At 39.2% G+C, this 18,589-nt stretch overlaps 1 protein-coding gene across 3 annotated transcripts in view; it reads right to left on the bottom strand.

Annotated features, from left to right (window-relative positions):
- Positions 1-5,954: 5,954 nt before the first annotated feature.
- LOC134394813 (teneurin-2) overlaps positions 5,955-18,589 on the bottom strand; it is a 626,553-nt gene continuing 613,918 nt past the window's right edge. For all 3 annotated transcript variants that reach the window (XM_063120558.1, XM_063120559.1, XM_063120560.1), the window contains 4 exons: positions 15,397-15,693; positions 11,950-13,564; positions 9,609-9,739; positions 5,955-7,878 (listed from right to left, as the gene is read on the bottom strand). In XM_063120558.1, coding sequence (XP_062976628.1) covers positions 7,117-7,878; positions 9,609-9,739; positions 11,950-13,564; positions 15,397-15,693 — 2,805 coding nt within the window. In that variant the 3' untranslated portion in view covers positions 5,955-7,116. The remainder of the gene's footprint in view (positions 7,879-9,608; positions 9,740-11,949; positions 13,565-15,396; positions 15,694-18,589) is intronic.

Raw genomic sequence — 18,589 nt, 5'->3', positions numbered from 1 at the left:
CATAGAAGAGTATTAAGTTGTTTTTCATCTTTTACTGCACCATGTGCACTATGTATGCACAATTACGCATATATCTTATTGATCAAAAATAAGGTTTGGAAATAGTATCCAGATTACTTGGATCCTTCTGCCTGTGGGGAGGGATCCTCCATGATTCAGAAAACAGATTCCAGATTGACTGTGTTCTCCCACTAGCATATTTTGTTGCATTTAAATACCATATAATTAAAGACAATGCACAAAATTTTAGCCTAATTCAAAAGCTAATGTGAAAGAAAGTTTTATTAAAAATAAATAAATTGTTCCATTGTTGCACCCAGTGTAGAACCTGGATACATATAGAGCACTTTTTAGCACTGTTTTAACGGGAAAATAAGCTCCAGAGACAGAAGATATAATGACATTGCTCTCTTGAAGTCTTTGGCAAGACTGCCACCATGTGGCTTCATCGTAATGGTGCAACACCAAGAGAGAAAGAGACCCCAATTTCTATCTCTAGCTGTAGACTGAGATGAGCGCTGCAACCTATTATTATCCAAGGGGAGAGGCAGGAAAGAAATATGATGATGAGATGCCAAAGGATTCCTTGCTAATTTTCAGCAAATACAACAGAACCCCCCCCCCTCAGTTTGTATATTATGCAAAAAGAAAAGACAATTCCCAGTTAGTTGACAGGTAACAATAATAAAGCAAAGAACTAATCTCTTTTACTTCTGCTTAGGGGGAAAAGTAATTGGAAGTATCATAAGTGGGACTGTGTTTATATTGTAATTCAGGACACAAGCATCAGATTTAATATTGGGGATATAATTCTCTCTCATGAAAGGCTTCCTTTCTTATAAAGCAAGTTTCTGGCTCTTAAAATTGGGAAGATAGTTTTGAAGAAATTGTGTAGGCAATTTCTCAGAGTCAGTCTCAAAAGCTGTGTGTGGTGGTGGTGGGGAAGCAGGACTTCCAGTGACCAAGGCCTAGCCTTCAGTGCTCTGTGTAGTTCTGTAGAAGTAAAAGAAATGTGCCTTGACTAGTCTGCCTAATTCACCTTCGCTTGTTGCTACATTCAAGTTGTTCTAGTGCAGAATCTTGATTTGTTTTTAAGCCTGACTCGTACTTATTTATTTATTATATATGGTTAATTTGTCAGGATCCTTTTTGGCACAGTGGGTTCTGCCTTACCTTTTATGCCTGTTCCAGTTCTTACAGTTCTATTAATGGTAATAAAACTTTAGTGTCTACTATAATCCAATGACTGGAAATATGTATTATTAATGTTAGAATACAGCATAGGTCAAAGGCAGGAGTCTTACTACAAACTCCGAAATCTGGTACCCCCTCCAAACATATACCAGAGTTTTATGCTGCCACCCATAACTGCGTACTGAACATCAAATATGGGTTCATAGCACAATTCTTCCAACATTATATCCCCTCTAAACCTATGCCAAAGCTCTGTAGATTTGTGCCATACCCACACACGTTTGAAACTGATATATCTGGTGGATCGTGATGAATGCCCAAAAACAAATTAGTGCACAAAACCTGGCAAATGTTGGAGGGCAATGTGGATACCAGATACTTGGGTTCATACTTCACACTCTTCTCAAAGGCAACCTAAGGTTAGTGTTGGCCATCAAGAAATCAAAACAACTGTCTTGCAAAGGGCATTCATTTACCAATTGGCCTGGTGGTTTACCTGGGATAGGACTTACTGACATGTGGCGATCTCATTTGGACGAAGCTTAGTAGTAATAAATAAGCTGATGTTTTGGTAATGTGTATTCTGATTCCAAGCATCAGTAAAATGTTTTTACATAATATATTAGAACAAAACATAAAGCTACAGTAAAACATATTGAGGACAAAGCCCTTTTTCCAGTAAGAAAATGTGGGATGGATACATAGGTAGTCTTCTAGCACTTTAGAACCATAGAGGACGTATTATTTACTAGATTAATGTATGATTCAAAGAGAAAATGCCAAAGCTATCTACCGAGATCAATATTATCTTTCAAATTAGGCTGTAGATCAAATACTTTTAATCCTTTTTCAAGTGTAGACGACCACTATTCCTTTTTACTCTGAATTCCAAGGCCATCTTGGAAGCAAAAACAACAGAATTCTGTGACAATTTAAATGGATTTTGGCCTGAGCTGTGCGATGCTTAGGTCTGATCACAATTATTGTTCTCATGTACTCAGTAGTCTACATACATGTACTCAGATAACTTCACTAGCAGACATGCATACAGTGCATTTTTCAGATTGAAGGAAAGCTGATTTCTCCTTCTTAAGAACATAAAAAGAGCCATGCTGGATCAGACCAAAGGTCTGTATAGTCCAGCATTCTGTTCTCACAGGGGCCAACCAAGTGCCTGCAAGAAATGCATGTGAGTGGAGCAGCACCCTCCCACTCATTTTCCCAAGCAACTGGTGTATGTAGACCTACTGCCTCTCATATCAGAGGTAGCATATAGCTTTCAGGATTAATACCCATTGATAGCCTTATTCTCCATGAATTTGTCTAATGCCCTTTTAAAGCCATCCAATTTAGTGGCCATTACTACATCCTGTGATAGTGAATTCCATATTTTAACTCTGCACTGTGTGGGGAAGTACTTCCTTTTATATGTCATGAAGCTCCCACTAATCAGCTTCATGGGGCAACTGTGTGTTCTAGAATTAAGAGAGAGGAAGAAAATTGTCTCCCTATCCACTTTTCTGATATCATACAAAATTTAGTATATCTCTATTATTTGTCCTCTTAGGCTAAACCATCCCAGATGTTGTAACTTTTCTTTATTATATAGGAGAGTTACTCCAGCCTCTTGATTACATGAGTTACTCCTTTTCTGCACTTTTTCCAACTCTACAATGTCCATTTTTAGGTGTGGTGACCTGAAATGTACACAGTATTTCAAGTGGGGTCACACCATAGATTTGTATAAGGGCAGTATGATATTGGCAGTGTTATTTTCTATTTGTTTCCTAATTACACTTAACATGGAATAGCAGCTGCACACTTAATTGACATTTTTATTGAACTGTCCACTACAACCCAACATTTCTGTCTTGGTCAGTCAGTGCTAGTTCAGATCCCACCAGCTTATATGTAAAGTTGGGACCTCCGACACACACACACACACACACACACACACCCCGCACACACATCAGCTTACATTTGCTTACACTGAACTGCATTTGCCATTTTGATGTCCATTCACCTAGTTTGGAGAGATCCTTTTGGAGCTCTTTGCAATTCCTTCTTTTTTAAAATCACCCTAAATAATTTGGTGTCATCAGCAGACTTGGTCACCTCACTGCTTGCTCCAAATTCCAGATAATTTATGCACATGTTGAAAAGCATTGGTCCCAATACAGATCTCTGTGGGACCCTACTGTTTACATCCCTCCATTGGGAGAATTTACCATTTACTCCTATTCTCTGCTTTCTGTTCCTATTGTTCCAAAGTGCTGAGTTCAACAAAGTATTTAATCTTGTACTTATGTGTTCTCAGTAATACTGTTCAAAGTATTACCCTCTGTCTTTGACCACTCACTATCCTTACCTGGATCCTTACAGCTGTCACTCTTTTGCCCCGGAAAGGACTTGCATGCCGTATACTGTATGCAAGTTGTTATGCCTACCAAATTCTCCTATGCATGCATCCGCATTTCCTGGGAATTATATATGCAGTTTCACTGTCTCTTAGCTCATGAATTCAAACTTATATATGTACTTTAATGTATGAGAGCATTGTTCATATCTATTCATCAAAGATCTACTTTGCTCAAATTTAGGTTCTGGGTTGTTGTTTTTTGCCTAGGTGTTTAATAGAATCTGGTATTAATGGAATGTATGCTCTCCCTGCAGTTCGTTTTTCTCTTCCTTTTTCTGTGCTCTAATGTGTGTTAATATTTTGATCATTTTATTATGTTAAGGGTGAGTTGGACAAATCACATTCCACAATTCTAAACAGAAAGTTGGAAGGGGGCAGTAACTTAGAAAACAACTGAGAGGAGTGAGCTGCAACCTGTTAGTGTAAGGAGAAGTCAGTTTGAGGCTAATCTGTGTGTTAATTGTGAGGTAGAAAGGATAAAAAAGAAAGGTTTATAGGACTTAAAATTTGACAGTGATCTCCAATGGTTTGACAGGTCTTGTCATGTTTCCTCCCCTACCCCAAAGACTTTAGTGTTAAGTACTTTCTTTAGGAAGCCATTTGTTCTGTCAGGTCAGGGGAAAGGTCGAGTATGTGCTTTGTCCTAGTAGATACATGTTTGTAGTTATTCTTTTAAGTGCCATTTTTTGGCTCATTTTATCCTATGACCCCTCATAAGGTTTGTTTCACATGTCCCCATTTCATACAGTGTGCATGAAATATTGCATGATGGGCAACATGTACTTTATTCTGAGTATAAATAAAGCAGGAAAACAAATAAGGTGGGGGTCCCTTTCTTTTTGTACTGGAACAGATGCTCTGATATTCTGGAGGAATACTGGGCCTGTTTGCACATTACAACAGCCCACTGTGGGCTAGTTTACCCCCAGGGGCTGTCATGTTGTGCTTGATGCAATGTTTGCATGGCACTTGCAGGGGCCTGGCTTGCTGTGACTTGTCATGTTGTGCAGCCCCAGACGCCAGGGGTTGTTAGACATTTAGACATAATCCACACACAAAACCCCCTAAAATAAGCCATGTGTGTGTTTCTATGATCTCTCTGTGTGTTTTGTATGTAGTAAATCATTGGCATATCTATACAAATGTTTAAATTTGTTTAACAGTAATTTCCACTGGGAGTCCTGGGAACTGTGGTTCTATGATGAGTACTAGAAGTTTCTAACAGAAGTTTCAACATCTTTACCAAACCACTATTTGCAGGATTCCTTGAGGGAGCCATGGGAGCTTATAGAGTAGATATGCATTGCTATATTGCAGACCACCATTCTGGTTTTCTTGTTCTTAGCAGCAGTCATATTTTCTTATGTTACAACCACTGCATAGGAGGTCACTGGAAAACTTTTGAGTTAAAATTCAACTCCTGCATTCCAGAGTGACTGCTCTGAATGTGCATAATAAATCAGGGTGGGGTGGGAAGAAAGTATCAATAAGAACATAAGAAGAGCCATCTGGATCTAGAAGGCATATCTAGTCCAGCATTCTGTTCACGCAGTGGCCAACAAGGTGCCTGTGGAGAGCCTACAAGTAGGACATGAGTGAAACAGCACCCTTCCACCCATGTTTCCCAGCAACTAGTGTACAGAGGCATACTGCTTCTGATACTGGAGATAGCATATAGCCTTGAGGACTAGCCATTGATAGCCTTATCCTCCATGAATTTGTCTAATTCCCTTCTAAAGCCATCCAAGTTGTTGGTGGTAGTGAATTTCATAGTTTAGCTCTGAGCTACATTGAAGAAGCACTTCCATTTTTCTGCCTTGAAACTCCTACCTGTCCTGAATAAGAGGAAGGCATTACTAGGTTTACATGTACTGCATGTAACCATGGCCTGCTTCATACATTGTAGTGTGGCAGTCATGTAAGTCATTTCAATGCTCACTTATTGAAGAGCTGCAGACAATCTCGGCACCCCAAATGTGTATAATAAATACATTTGCTTACACATGTGTCGCTTAAAAATGTAATGTCTGAAGTATCCATGGGACATTTGTCAGTCAAGACATTACTCTCCTGAGCCAATTTAACTTTCATCTTTCTCTATAATAGGAGCTTCCCCCTACTGAATCCTAATACAGAGCCAGAAATGGCAGTGAATTGGGCAGCCATGTACATGAGAATAGTGGTGAGAGCAATGCTTACAGCAAATGCCCCAGGAACCTTATTGAGACAGCACAGTCCTTAATTCATTTTGTTACTATACTATCATCACCTTATATACAATTTGAAAGAAACTTACTTTCTCAGCACATTTCTAAGACAGAAGACATTAAATTCACAGGGATTTTAGAGACTTTATTTATGTATAAACAATTTAAACACTTTGCCATAAATTATCTTTGCCTGTCTCTATTCTTTGCTTAGCAGCAAATTAAAATTAATATAAAAACTCAATGAACAATTCATACATGTATATTACAAAAAAGTTCTGTACCAAAGTTCTTATTAGACTTGTTTTTATATATTTTTTTATTTATTTTTTTCTCGGTGACCATAATGTGATTGTCTCAGTTTCTCGACCAAACAAACACACTAATAATTTTTTTCTTTTTAAAATCTGAAACAGTGATTGTGCCTTCTGGCTGATGTATGTACAGGGTGATCTGAATTGGTGCCCATTTGCAATAGTGTTAACACAATGCCCACAGCTCTACTAGAACTGATACCAACAAACTACTGAATCTAAACAGACTACACCCTGTAACTGTGTTATACTGTCCACAATGGAATCTTCAAAGACAAACAGAGTATGAAATTTATCAGTAGTGATTTATAGCCACCATTTTCAATTGAACTTTTCACTCTGCCCTCTTTGAATAAATTAACTTTAGGCCGGACAAAAGCAGGGTCGGAGTGCAAGTGCAGGTTTATATTCCTTAATATATTTCTGTTACTATTTCCAGTGCTCTGTTGCTCCTGTTCTCCTCATTTCTTCCAGTTGCTACACACAAATCACCCCAGAAGTCATGTATTAAATGCACCTGTATTTTGCTTTTAAATGAAAAACCTCTAGAATGTTTATCAAACAAGCAGCCTGAAGATTTTCCCCCCCATCAGCTGGTCTAGTGGAGGTGGGTGGCCCTCTTGGATTTCTTGAAAGTTTGCTCACATGTGAATGGAGTGAGGTAATATAAGATGAGGCCTTCCTTTTTCAATATTTTTGTTTTGATTTATTTTTCTTTAGACCCAGAACAAGTGGGTAATATTTATGGGGTACCTTTGAATTTGCACGGTTTAAAGTTTTCAGTCTGGCTTTAGTCCACTTCAGGATATGTTTTTTAATCACTTGGACAGCAGCATTGAACTCAAAAAATGTGAGCTTTCTTGCCACTTATTATCCCAAAGTAGCTCAGCCGAGTGCCCCGTTGGTCTTCATCTCCTTAGGAGAGGAGATAACAGTTGTAACTACTGATTCATCCAGGCAAGGATGACAGCAGGTTAATTTGTTACCTCTTTCCCATTTCATTCTGTCTTAAGAACTGGATGTTGCTGCTACTGTCTGCCAGCTCTGGGTACTGCTCTACTGGGAGCACATAGTATCCTTCATAACCTTGAACCCTCCCTGTGCTCAAAAGCTGCTGCTTCTCTCCTTCAGTCCACAGGCGGCTACCCTCTTTGCCATCCCGTGCCTTCTGTTGCTCTTTGGCCCAGGCTGACCCCAAGGCTCGCTGCCGAGCTTGGTCCAGCACTCTTGCCTTCTCTTCATCCAGCGTGTCGGGGGTCAGGCCATAACGGATGTTAATAAGCAAAGTAGAGTACTGGAATTCTATATTTGTAAACCTTCGAGTCCTTCCATTGATTAGGAGGGTTGGCTGGGACACCGTCACATTCACTCCACTGTCCAGCACCTTACGCCCACTGGTCATTGCCAGAGTGACAAGGTCACCATCAGATGAGCCAATCTTGACAAAATAATGGGTATCTTTCCCCTCAATGCTATAGTGCATCTTTTCCAAGTAGTAAGCATTGTTGAGCACTGAGGCAATCTTTCGACTGTCTTCCGTCGTGACGCTTGAAACACCTGTGGTTACTCTGCCTTCCTTCACAGCAAACATGATTCCCTTGCCAATAATTGGAGTGGCGGTCGCAAACCAGTGGCCTGCTTTCTCTCTAATATTGGCATGTAATCTTTTAGAAATGACTTGTCCCTCAAGGGCCATAAATGCTTGGTTGTGCCTCTCGGTTGTTTGCTGCACTCCAGTAATTAACTAGAACGAAATGGGAGAGAGAAAAAAAGTTGACTTGCGTTATTTGCAGCACAGACTACAAGGTATGATTTAATGCTCATTAAAAGCCCCATTCACATGAATAATTTCTGGAGCAGATTACTTAATTATGTCACTAACAATACCTAAATCTAGTGATTTTGGCAAGTGCATAAAGATCATGTGCAATATTACCATAATACGTTCTACATGGGGGTTGTCTTTAAAGACAGCTTGGAAACTTCAACTAAGGGGACTAAGTGTTCAGCACATGTGACACCAATAATTTACCAACTGCATTGACATCCATTCATTTCCAGGCTCAATTTAAAGTAGCAGTACTCTAAACTGACATTTAAATTAACTTTTAGAGCTCTAAATTATTTGGGACCACTTAATTTGAAGGACTACTTCTACCCGTATGAATGGGCTAGGCATTAAGATCAGCTTCTGAAGATGTAGTTACAGGCCCACCATCAAGATTCATCAGACTGGTGGGTGATAGAGACAGCCCTTCTTAGTACTGGCCCCATATCCTTGGAATGGTCCCACAACAGACCTTTAAAACTACTCACCAGTGTGGTTCTGAACACAATTTTAAGTGCTGGTTTTGACTCTTAAAGCCTTAAACAGTTTGGAACCAAGTTTCTTGAAGGACCGTCTTCACCCATATCAGCCTGCCCACACTTTAAGATCAGAAAAAGAGACCCTTCTTATTTGACCACACATGAGAGGCCTTTCTCTGCAGTGGCGCCACACTTTTGGAACAAATTTTTATCGGAGGTCCGCCAAGAAGAGCCTTCCCCAATCTGGTGCCTTCCAGAAGTACCTTTTCCAACATCCTTTGCCAGCATGGCCCCTGGCAATGCTAGCAGGGAGTATGGCTATTGTAATCCAACATATCTACAGGTTAGGGAAGGCTGGCCAAGAGAATTGTTCCCATGTGTTTGACAGATCAAATAATGGTTACCAAAGTCCAGTAATATTGTTGGCACAAATGAAATTCAAGTTCATCGCAACTATGCAAAATCTTATGCATTTATAACAATGGTTCATGGTGTAGTAGTTGAAGTCCATTTGCAGATGACTGATAATGTCATACCTATTCTGACCTAATTCTCATCATATTAGTAAGCAGAATCTAGTAACTTCCAAATATTTATGACTGTATTAATGGAAACTAATTAGTACCAAAATATTCAAACTTGTTATTTAAAACATAACTTTTCTACTTTAATCCAAAAGAAAAGCTCCTTTTCTGAAATTGTCTTTGGATTTGTATGAAGAAATAGCTCAACTAGTGTCTGGGAACAGAAACTGCAGAAATCGGAGTCCTTAGTATTTGCTAAAAAAATTGAAAGCATTTCCATTCACTTTGATTTCAAACATGAAGCTTTATTAATTCCAGAATAACTACTTGTCACAATTTATAATGCTTACATAAAAGATGCAAAAGTTGTCTGCTGTTATGAGACAAATGTATGATCAATTCATTTGGGTGGGTGTGTTCTTTATCACTGCTCAATAATATTTCAAGAGTACATACTGAAATGATTATAATGATCTGCATTGTCAGCAAAGAAAGGTGCAGAGTGTGAGATCCAGCTGATTCACTTTATTTCAAGTTTCGCCAGTTTTACTTCATCTTGTAACTATGCTTGCCATTTTAAACTGACAAAATAATGCTAAATGGAAGTAAATTTACTGTGTGGATAGGGAATGCTTTTGCTTACCTGACCATTTTCACATGCCTGAGACTCTGACAGCTCGTAAGGAGGTGACACAAAGTACATTTTTGCTCTTGGGAAACCAGGTATAATGTTGCTGAGCTGAAAGCCAAACATCACTAACCAGCTCTTCACATCTGAGAATTAAAAGTAAATGCACGCATGAGACCTGAATGTAAGCAGTCAACATCAGTAGCACTGATTATTAACTCCTAATTATAAACCAGGACAGATCATCAGAACTTCTCGACAACTTTTTTTCTTGACAGTTTGGATAATAAAAATGCTCCAGCACTATGGAGGATGGGAGTTGTTACATTTGGAAGGGCTCTGCACATTTCCATTCATAATCATAAGAACTCTTCTCTAAATTTGGGAAACCAGTTTTTTTGCTGCTGCTCCAAAAACTCCTGTTATTACCATTACATTCCTACAGCACTTCTCACTGTACAGAATTATTTAGGGTGCAATATTATGTATATTTAGACAGAAAAAGGGCCTGCAATTTCCAGCATTCCCCGGCTGGGAAATACTGGCAGCTATAGGGCTTTTTTCTGCCTAAACATGCATAGGATTGCACCCTAATAATCTTACATAATTTTGTGGCCATGTACTGTGAGGATTAGTCCATGAAATATTGACTCAGTACTGTGGCATCTATAGTAGACTACTACCTTCCAAATATTTTACTGCAGCTATCCTCAATATGGAAGAAAAACGAGAGGGAAGCGAAGCAAAATGCCACTGCCTGTTCCAGAGTTCATGTTTTCCTTCACAGCAAATCATTTAATAGTGGAAGTAATTCTTCCCCTCAGCAAAAATATGTCAAATCTCATCATTGGCTGTTAAATCTGTGTAGAAGGCCATGGGCAGAAAAGGTAATGCTTGAAGTAATGCTTGAATTGAAGAAGCAATGTTTTATGGAAAGCTGAGGGAACCGTTAATTGAGAAAGAAGTGTTGAGCAGCTAAGTCATCAATGATTTAATAAATGTACTGTATGAGTGGTTAACCTTTCTTCTTTGTATGTGTTAATAATTATTAATGAAGCATCAAGCAAACATAGTTCAGTTACAGTTTGTAAATGAGCCAACTCCATAAGAACCAAACTAGGGTGTTTTTTTGTTTGTCTATTTTTTAACCAAAAGCAATTTAGGGAGGCTTCACCTTTAAGCACAGAACAGGGCATGGAAAGATTCCTTTAACTCTTCCCATTCCAGTCATTTTCAAATTTAAAATGCCCCCCCCCTCCACTGCTTCTCTATCTGCAGATGGAATTTCACTCAACACTTTTAAGCTACAAATCAGCTCTTTCTCTCTTTACAAGAGCACATTTCATTCGCCAAGGTATATGGTAAGGTACAATACATATTCAATGAACACACACCCTTGCCCTGAACATAATAATGTATGCTTCAACTATCTTGAAAGATAATTTACTGTTCCTTGAAGTTTTAACCTCCTTTCAAATTATACTTGCTGCATTAAGGGGAGGGGTGTTAAAAAATGCTGTGACTTTAATTATGGCACACTGCACATTCTTTTCTGAAAGAGTATCTTTTGAATAGATCTTAATTGCCTTTCTTTTAAGAAACAGTTAGCAGTTAGCTCAGCACTGTGTGATCCTACTAGGAGGCAAATTAGTACCAACGGAATAGAAGTTAGAAATTCCACCCAACTCAAAGCACACCGTTTATACACAGTTGTTCTCAACACGTATAACAGTAAGAATGGTTTTAAACTTTCTCCTTTTTTCTGTGGTGCAAGGCAGGTTTTAAAGTTTGCATAAGGCTTGCTTGTAATGTGCTCTATTAATATACTATAAGGCTGTATATGAAGTAATATACTGTTTTATATTGTCTATATATACGCACAGGGCTTGCTTGCAGTGTGCTCTTCTTATTTATATATTATCTCATCCATGTTTTATGTATTGTTGTTACAGCCCTTTGAAGAAGACCTAATATTACAGAAAGAGGCCGAATACGTCAGGCTTTTCATCAATAAAGTTACTTACAGAACCCTGAGATTATTCTCTTTTTGTGTTTTTTCTGTATGAAGTTTTACTTCTAATTCCTACTAAGCTTGAGCCTGCAACCGTTTTAGGATGAGGGCATACAATTCCCTTCCGATTGCATCACCAATTTTTAAAAACATAGATAGTGGAGATGCAATCTTACTTAAACACTTGTCCTATATTGCTAAATAAATTTCATAGTTTCAGTTAGACTGAAGATGAGTTTCCTGTTTTTTCCAAGTATGAAGACTTTTGAGCCCTTACTTAATATCCCATTCTTAACATCTTTCCACAAGGTTCCTTAGATTTCTAGACCATGAATTATTTCTCACCTGTAACATAGTTCTTTAAATCCAGTTCATTGCTGAGAGGGTTGTTGCTCTTGAACATATACAAGTTGAATGGGGCAGGTTCCTTACCAATGTTTTTCCACATGGTATAGTCGGGGGAGGTCCAACGTCCAGCCAAAACATCATAATCTCTTTGAGTAAAATGCACCAATTTTGTTAAGGGATCATATAGTCCTCCATGAAATCCAATGACTATTTGGAAGTCAGGGTTAGAATCATGATAGATCTCCCCATATGCTGTGTATTGTAGTTGTTTGATCATTAGACCATTGATACTGAACACTGCCAGTGGCGTACCTGTGTTATCCGAAGCAACGTAGTATTCTTCTCCACTGCTGCTTTCCATTGCAAAAAGATGACCTTGCAGATCATAGTAGAGAGAGGTAATTTCTGAATTTGAATGATTATATACATGTGTTATTCTGGTTGGGTTGTGAAGATCGGCATAAAAGTACTGAAGGTGGTGTCCCAAGTTAGTCTTGTAAGAAGCCCGTCTTCCTACTCCATCATAACGGTACTGAATACTCCATCCATTTGCTTTATTGTAAGCTCTTGTTAAGAGGCCTTTGGAATTGTACTCAAATATGTCAGAGCCTCTTTGACATAGAAAACCATCATCATCAATTTTATACTGCATATCACCCAGGCGTGTAATCCTATCTCTCAGATCATAGCGCAGTGGCATCAATCGGACACTGTTTCCAGGATTCAAGAGATGCAAGTTGCCATTTAGATCATAACTGTAACGCCAGTTTGGTCTGTCATTGACAGCCACACTCTGGAGTTGCCCATCTCCATCATAATCATATGTATATTTAGTTGTGTTGGCGTAAGGCCCAAGTTTCAATTCCCTCTTAGTTACCCTTCCCATGCTGTCATATTGTACTGTCATCCAATACATGAGCGATCGGAACATTTCATACTGAACTTCTTTAATGCGTCCATGTGTATCAAAGTGTTTGCTCAGTGTCATCACAGCGGTAGTGATTATTTGATTTATATCATAATAGATTACCCCAAATTTGCCAAAGTGCTCTACTTTGCCTGAGATTTCATCGTAACGATAAAGGTCAACTGGAAGAGGTATCTCACTTATTATAGGCTTGATGCTAGCAATTCGAAAACTATTATCATGATAGGTATAATCAAATCTTGCATTGACCATACCTTCCTCAGAGAATCTGTAAATCTGTTTGTCAACCAGTGGACCAATTTTACGATAGCGGATGGTACACGAAAAGCCACCGCTCTGTAAGTTAACCATCTTGAGAACTCCAGTGGTTTCGTCATATCCAAAAGTCACTGCTGTACTATCATACACAATCTCCGACAACTTGGATAATTTCCCATATTTGTAGAAAACCTGACGACCAGTTCCTAAAAAGGATGTTTTCAAAATCCTTCCGTCATCACTGTAATCAAAAATCACCGAGGCATTACTCTCAGGAGGATTATAAATATTTCGAATATAGCCGATGGATGTGTGAGTGGACATACTGTGCCGCGCAATGCTTGGCATAGTGACAGCATGCAGTCGGTCTGAAGTATCATATTCAAAGATGTACTGCCGCTGACTCTGAAGTAGTAGAACCATGGACTATTGAAAAAACAGAAAGAATATAAATTACGTGCTGTATGGTCAAGAATGTACCAAATAGGTTTTAGAATCACAATCTGAAAAATACATATATAAGAAAAACCTGCTTTGAGTATTATATTCTCTGCATACAACTCCACCCGGAGCTGTTATTATATTGCTAGCTTTTATGCTAAATAATTAGTAAAAAAAAAACACCCCACAATTCTCAGATATAAAATAAATGTGATAAATATTGTCAAATTCTATGCCCTTTTCCCACTATATTTAAAAGAAATAATGTTAATTCCTTCCTTAAGTTGCCTCGCCTCTGGATGTTGTAATATTTACTGAAAAAATAAAATATAATCAGAAATTAAGGAAAGGATAGTTCTAGGATCTTTTGAATTAACAGATTTTAGAACATGCAGCTCTTATTTATATAAAAGACCACCTATAAAGGTAAACATGGCGTAATAATAAAAAAAATCAGTTTCATAAATAAGGCCCAGAATTTACCTATGTAAGTTCAGTCTAGAAGGAAAATGTGCATTTAGTTTATTATTTTCTTAACGTAAAGTAACTTTGGAAGTCACTTCGCTGAAAAGATGCATATTCTGAAAAGATTAATCATGCATTTTGTTACCACATCAACATGCGCTTACCAAAGCTAAGTCAGGCTCCCTCACTGTACTGTAGTACAAAAAACAGACTATGGTAAAACCGTTCATTCTTAGGACTGGGTTCCTTGAAAGTCTTAAAATCATGGTTGTGCTATAACAGCTGCCTTAGAGAACAATCCTAAGATCCCTAGACAGTGTTCCAAGGCCATAAGATTGTTCAAGGAAACTCTTCCAAGGTCTTAGTCAATGCTCCAACCCTGGAGGACTTTTCCTGACATCAAAGGTCTCCTCTTGGCTCTTCTCAGCCACAATGGATGATCATTCTCTTCCCCTCCTTATTGTTCTACTATGATTTTATTAGATTGTAAGCCTATGCGGCAGGGTCTTGCTATTTACTTTTACTCTGTACAGCACCATGTACATTGATGGTGCTATCTAAATAAATAAATAAATAAATAATAATAATAATGGAGATTTCCACAGCAGCTTGCTCTGTAAGATTGGAACTCCTAGCTCATATGTCCGTGTGTGTGTTTGGGCATGTCAGGCTTGTGGTGTTGGGTGGGAGGGAAAAAGAGGCAACACGTCTGTACTATTCTTATTGCCATGCCAGCAATAGGCCAGCAGGGCTTTGGACAGAACAGAGCCTCCGAGATCAGAATGGTACTCACTCATAGCTCTCTTAATCCACTTTTAACTAGAATCAATAGGGCTGGGTTCCAAGATGATCAGCAATGCATTTTTGCACTTAAAATGTTTCAAATCTGCTAATATAATTATTCAATGGTGTATTCTGTTTTATGGCAGACCTGAAGTGGTAAACAAAGAATTTCTACTAATTTATTCATGTTACAATCCTAAACACATTTACTAGAGAGTAAGTACCATTGGTCACAGAATCATAGAAATGTGGAGTTAGAAGGGAGCACAAGGATCATGTAGTCCAAACCTCTGCAATGTACAGGTCATAGTGGAGCTTGCTTCTATGTAAATATGCAAAGGATTGTGTTATTGGAAACAAAAAAAATTGGCTTATTTTTAATTGTATATGTTTTAAATTTTGTAAAGCCACCTTGAGGCAGGATGATGATGATGATGATAGGCACAAATTTCTAACCACTGGACCATCGATGCTTGCTTTATATAGTTCCATGTTTATGTTTAGATAAATCACAGAGTAGATAGGATTACATGTACGTAATTCTGTAGCTCATACCAAAAGTTACCTACCTTTTCCAAGTACGTGTAACTCCATACTTTTCCATCTGCAAACATGCGGGAAATAATCCTGCCTTGTTTGTCAATATCTGTTCGTTCACTCATGGCACCACGTTGAAGTCCAGCCAGCCGCCCATTGGAGAAATAAGAGACATTCACAGCAGCAAGCCCACTGCTGGGTAGCCAGAGGAAAGGTCGTCCAAGCTGATCATAAATAATACGTAGTGTAAACTTCCGGTGATCATCATATATTTTCTCTGTGCGAATGTTTCGGTCATAATCAATAGATAGCAAGTTCCTCCCATGGACCTAATTAAACAGAAGATATTAACTTCAATGCATAATTTATCCTTGAGATTTGGAATTTAAGAATAATGTAGGTAGAGCATTTGTTTAGTAAGTTAACATTATAGCATTTCTATACAAATTTACTCCAAATTCTTCTCTCTAAACATTTTCAGTCACACTAAAATAATGACATCTGTTTGTGCTCGGATGTTGGTCTTGTCCTCAAACTTTGTGTCTAAAAGCATAATATTATGTATGTTTACATAATAAACATTATGTAAGGCCCACTGTGTTCAATAGGTAAGTATGTTTAGGATTGTGTCTTTTATGTGTATGCTACATTATAATGCAATCTCTGTTCTACAGATGTGGCAAACAATTATTACTGATTTCTGATCATGTGGGTTCAATACATCAGTCTAAAAGAGCCACCAAGATTTGTGTACCTTCATAGTGACCTCTCCAGTGTGCATCAGGTATTGTTCTTTCTGCTAAATATGGACCAGGATATAAACAGCTGCTTTTTCTTTGAACCCCCACACCCCAGCATAGCACAGATTGATTCTGAAATTCCCCTTAGTTTCAAATGCTGTTTGCTGAGCTGTTCTTCTTCATGAAAAAAGACTAGAGTTCATTTGGGCACATAAAACTAGTTTTATTATTCTTTAGGTATTAACCTTCCAGGTTTGTTGGCCCACAGAACACTAATTTCATTATATTAACATATCTTATATGCCACCTTTAAGGATAAAAACCCTTCCCAGGCAGCTTCCAAAACAACAACAACGAAACTTCAGCACAATAAAACATTAATTAAAACAACAGCACTAAAACAGTCAATTTAAAATTCCAGTCTAGAGAAATACTAACACCAATAAACAAATGCAAATAAAACAACCAATAGCAGTGTAATAAACCCTCTTATAATAAAGTCAACCGAAACAAGTGGGTCATTAATGACCCTTCTAAAGTATATAATGAGGAGGCCTATTGAACCCCAATTGGAATTGTATTCCACAGCTGTGGGGCTACCACTGAAAAAGCCCTTACTCTCATGCCCAGCAAACTGACTGTTCTTATTGACGGGCATATGAGAAGCTCCACAGCTGCTACTCTTAAAAGTTGATATGGGTGAATTTGATAATAATTACATAAATGCAGGTTGCTCACCTGTAACTGTAGTTCTTCAAGTGGTCATCTGTGCATCACACATTATGGGCTCTGTGCCTGCGCTGAGCTCGGTTTTGGGAGACTTCCAATAGCTGAAGACCTCTTTTGGCGGGAATCCCTCCCCCACTGACCTACTGTGCATGCTCCGGGATTCCCGCCTCGCCCTCAATTCCTTGAGACCGCAGAGGCCCCAGGACAGAGAGGTAGAGCAGATACCCCTGTTGGTAGCACAGTAGTAAGCTATACTGACACCAAAGGTGGGTGGGTTTTGTGAATGCACAGATGGCCACTCAAAGAACTACAGTTACAGGTAAGCAACCTGCATTTCTTCATTGTGGTCTCTGTGCATCACACATTATGGGTGAATAACAAACTGACTTACCGGTGTAGGGTGTAGGTTCACTATTGCTGGTTACTGAAGGATAGCGGAGAGGACGGTTCTGCCAAAGGTGCAGTCTGCTCTGGCTCTGACATCTAAAAGATAGTGGTTGATGAATGTAGATGGTTTCGACCAGGTTGCAGCTCTGCAGAGGTCTGGTACCGTTACTCCCCTGGCAAAAGCAGTAGACGTAGATACTCCTCTGGTGGAGTGAGCTCATAAAGGTCCGAACAGCTGTAAACCCTACAGGGTATAAGCGAGCTCGATGATCTGTACAGTCCAAGCGGAGCTGTCAGTATGTCCACTCACTCTTGGTAGGAACACTTGTGTCATTTGATGAAGATACTCTGCTGGGAAAGAGTGAGTGTGGTTTTCTTGTCATTGGTATAGAGATAGAGATGCAAGGAAATTCAGTATGGAGGAGGTGTGTGGGCTGCTATGCATTCTGATGGTGCCACTATGAGCCAGTCATCTAAATAGGGGTATATCTTAATGCCCCATGTTCAAAGATGAGCACAGATGGCTGCCATGCACTTTGTAAATACCCTTGGTGCAGTGGCAAGTCCAAAGGGAAGTACACGGAACTGATAGACTTGTGCTCCGATGACAAAGCGGAGATACTTACACTGTGAAGGGTGGATGGTTATGTGAAAGTAGGCATCCTTGAGATCCACAGACATGAACCACTGGTTGTGTTGGAGAAGTGGAGGGATAGCAGACAAGGTGACCATCCTGAACTTCCTCATTCAAATGAAGGTATTCAAGTCTCTGAGGTCCAAGATGGGGCAGAGTCCACCACTGTGTTTTGGAATGTGAAATAGAGGGAAAAGAAACTGTCATGGATGTTGAGATCATGGACGTGTTGGATTGTTCTCTTTTGGAGAAGCAGAGTGGTCTCGTTCCAGAGAACTTCAGATGGAGGGGTGACCCATAATGTGCCAAGTGGAGGAAGGGTTGTGAATTCTATCTGATAACCATAGTGGATTATTGAGAGGACCCAGGTGTCTGAGGTTATGGTAGTTCATGTGGTGTAAAAGGGCGCAAGGATGTTCCTGAAACGAGGTTGGCAGAGTGGACGGGAGTGGTAGTCAAAGGCGCCGCTTGGGAAAGCTGTCCATCTTGTTACGTTGTTGACAAAAGTGAGGAGACGGTGCTGATCTTTTTTGTTGAGTCTAAGTCTGGTGATATCAAGTGGGGCAATCATGGGTTTGCCGGTTCTGGAAGGAAGGCTGGGGCCAGTACCAGCGGCGTCTCTGAGAAGGATAGTATTATGTTGGTTGGGAGATTCCCATCTTTTTTGCTGTGCCTTCTGAATGGAGTTCATTGCATCATTGGTGCCTACTGAATGGAGTCCATTGCATCATTGGT

This window comes from Elgaria multicarinata, chromosome 3 (assembly GCF_023053635.1).
Source record: "Elgaria multicarinata webbii isolate HBS135686 ecotype San Diego chromosome 3, rElgMul1.1.pri, whole genome shotgun sequence".
NCBI classification, from domain to species: Eukaryota; Metazoa; Chordata; class Lepidosauria; order Squamata; family Anguidae; genus Elgaria; species Elgaria multicarinata.
Note: the sequence above shows the minus strand (reverse complement) of the source record. Positions and strands in the feature narration are given on the sequence as shown.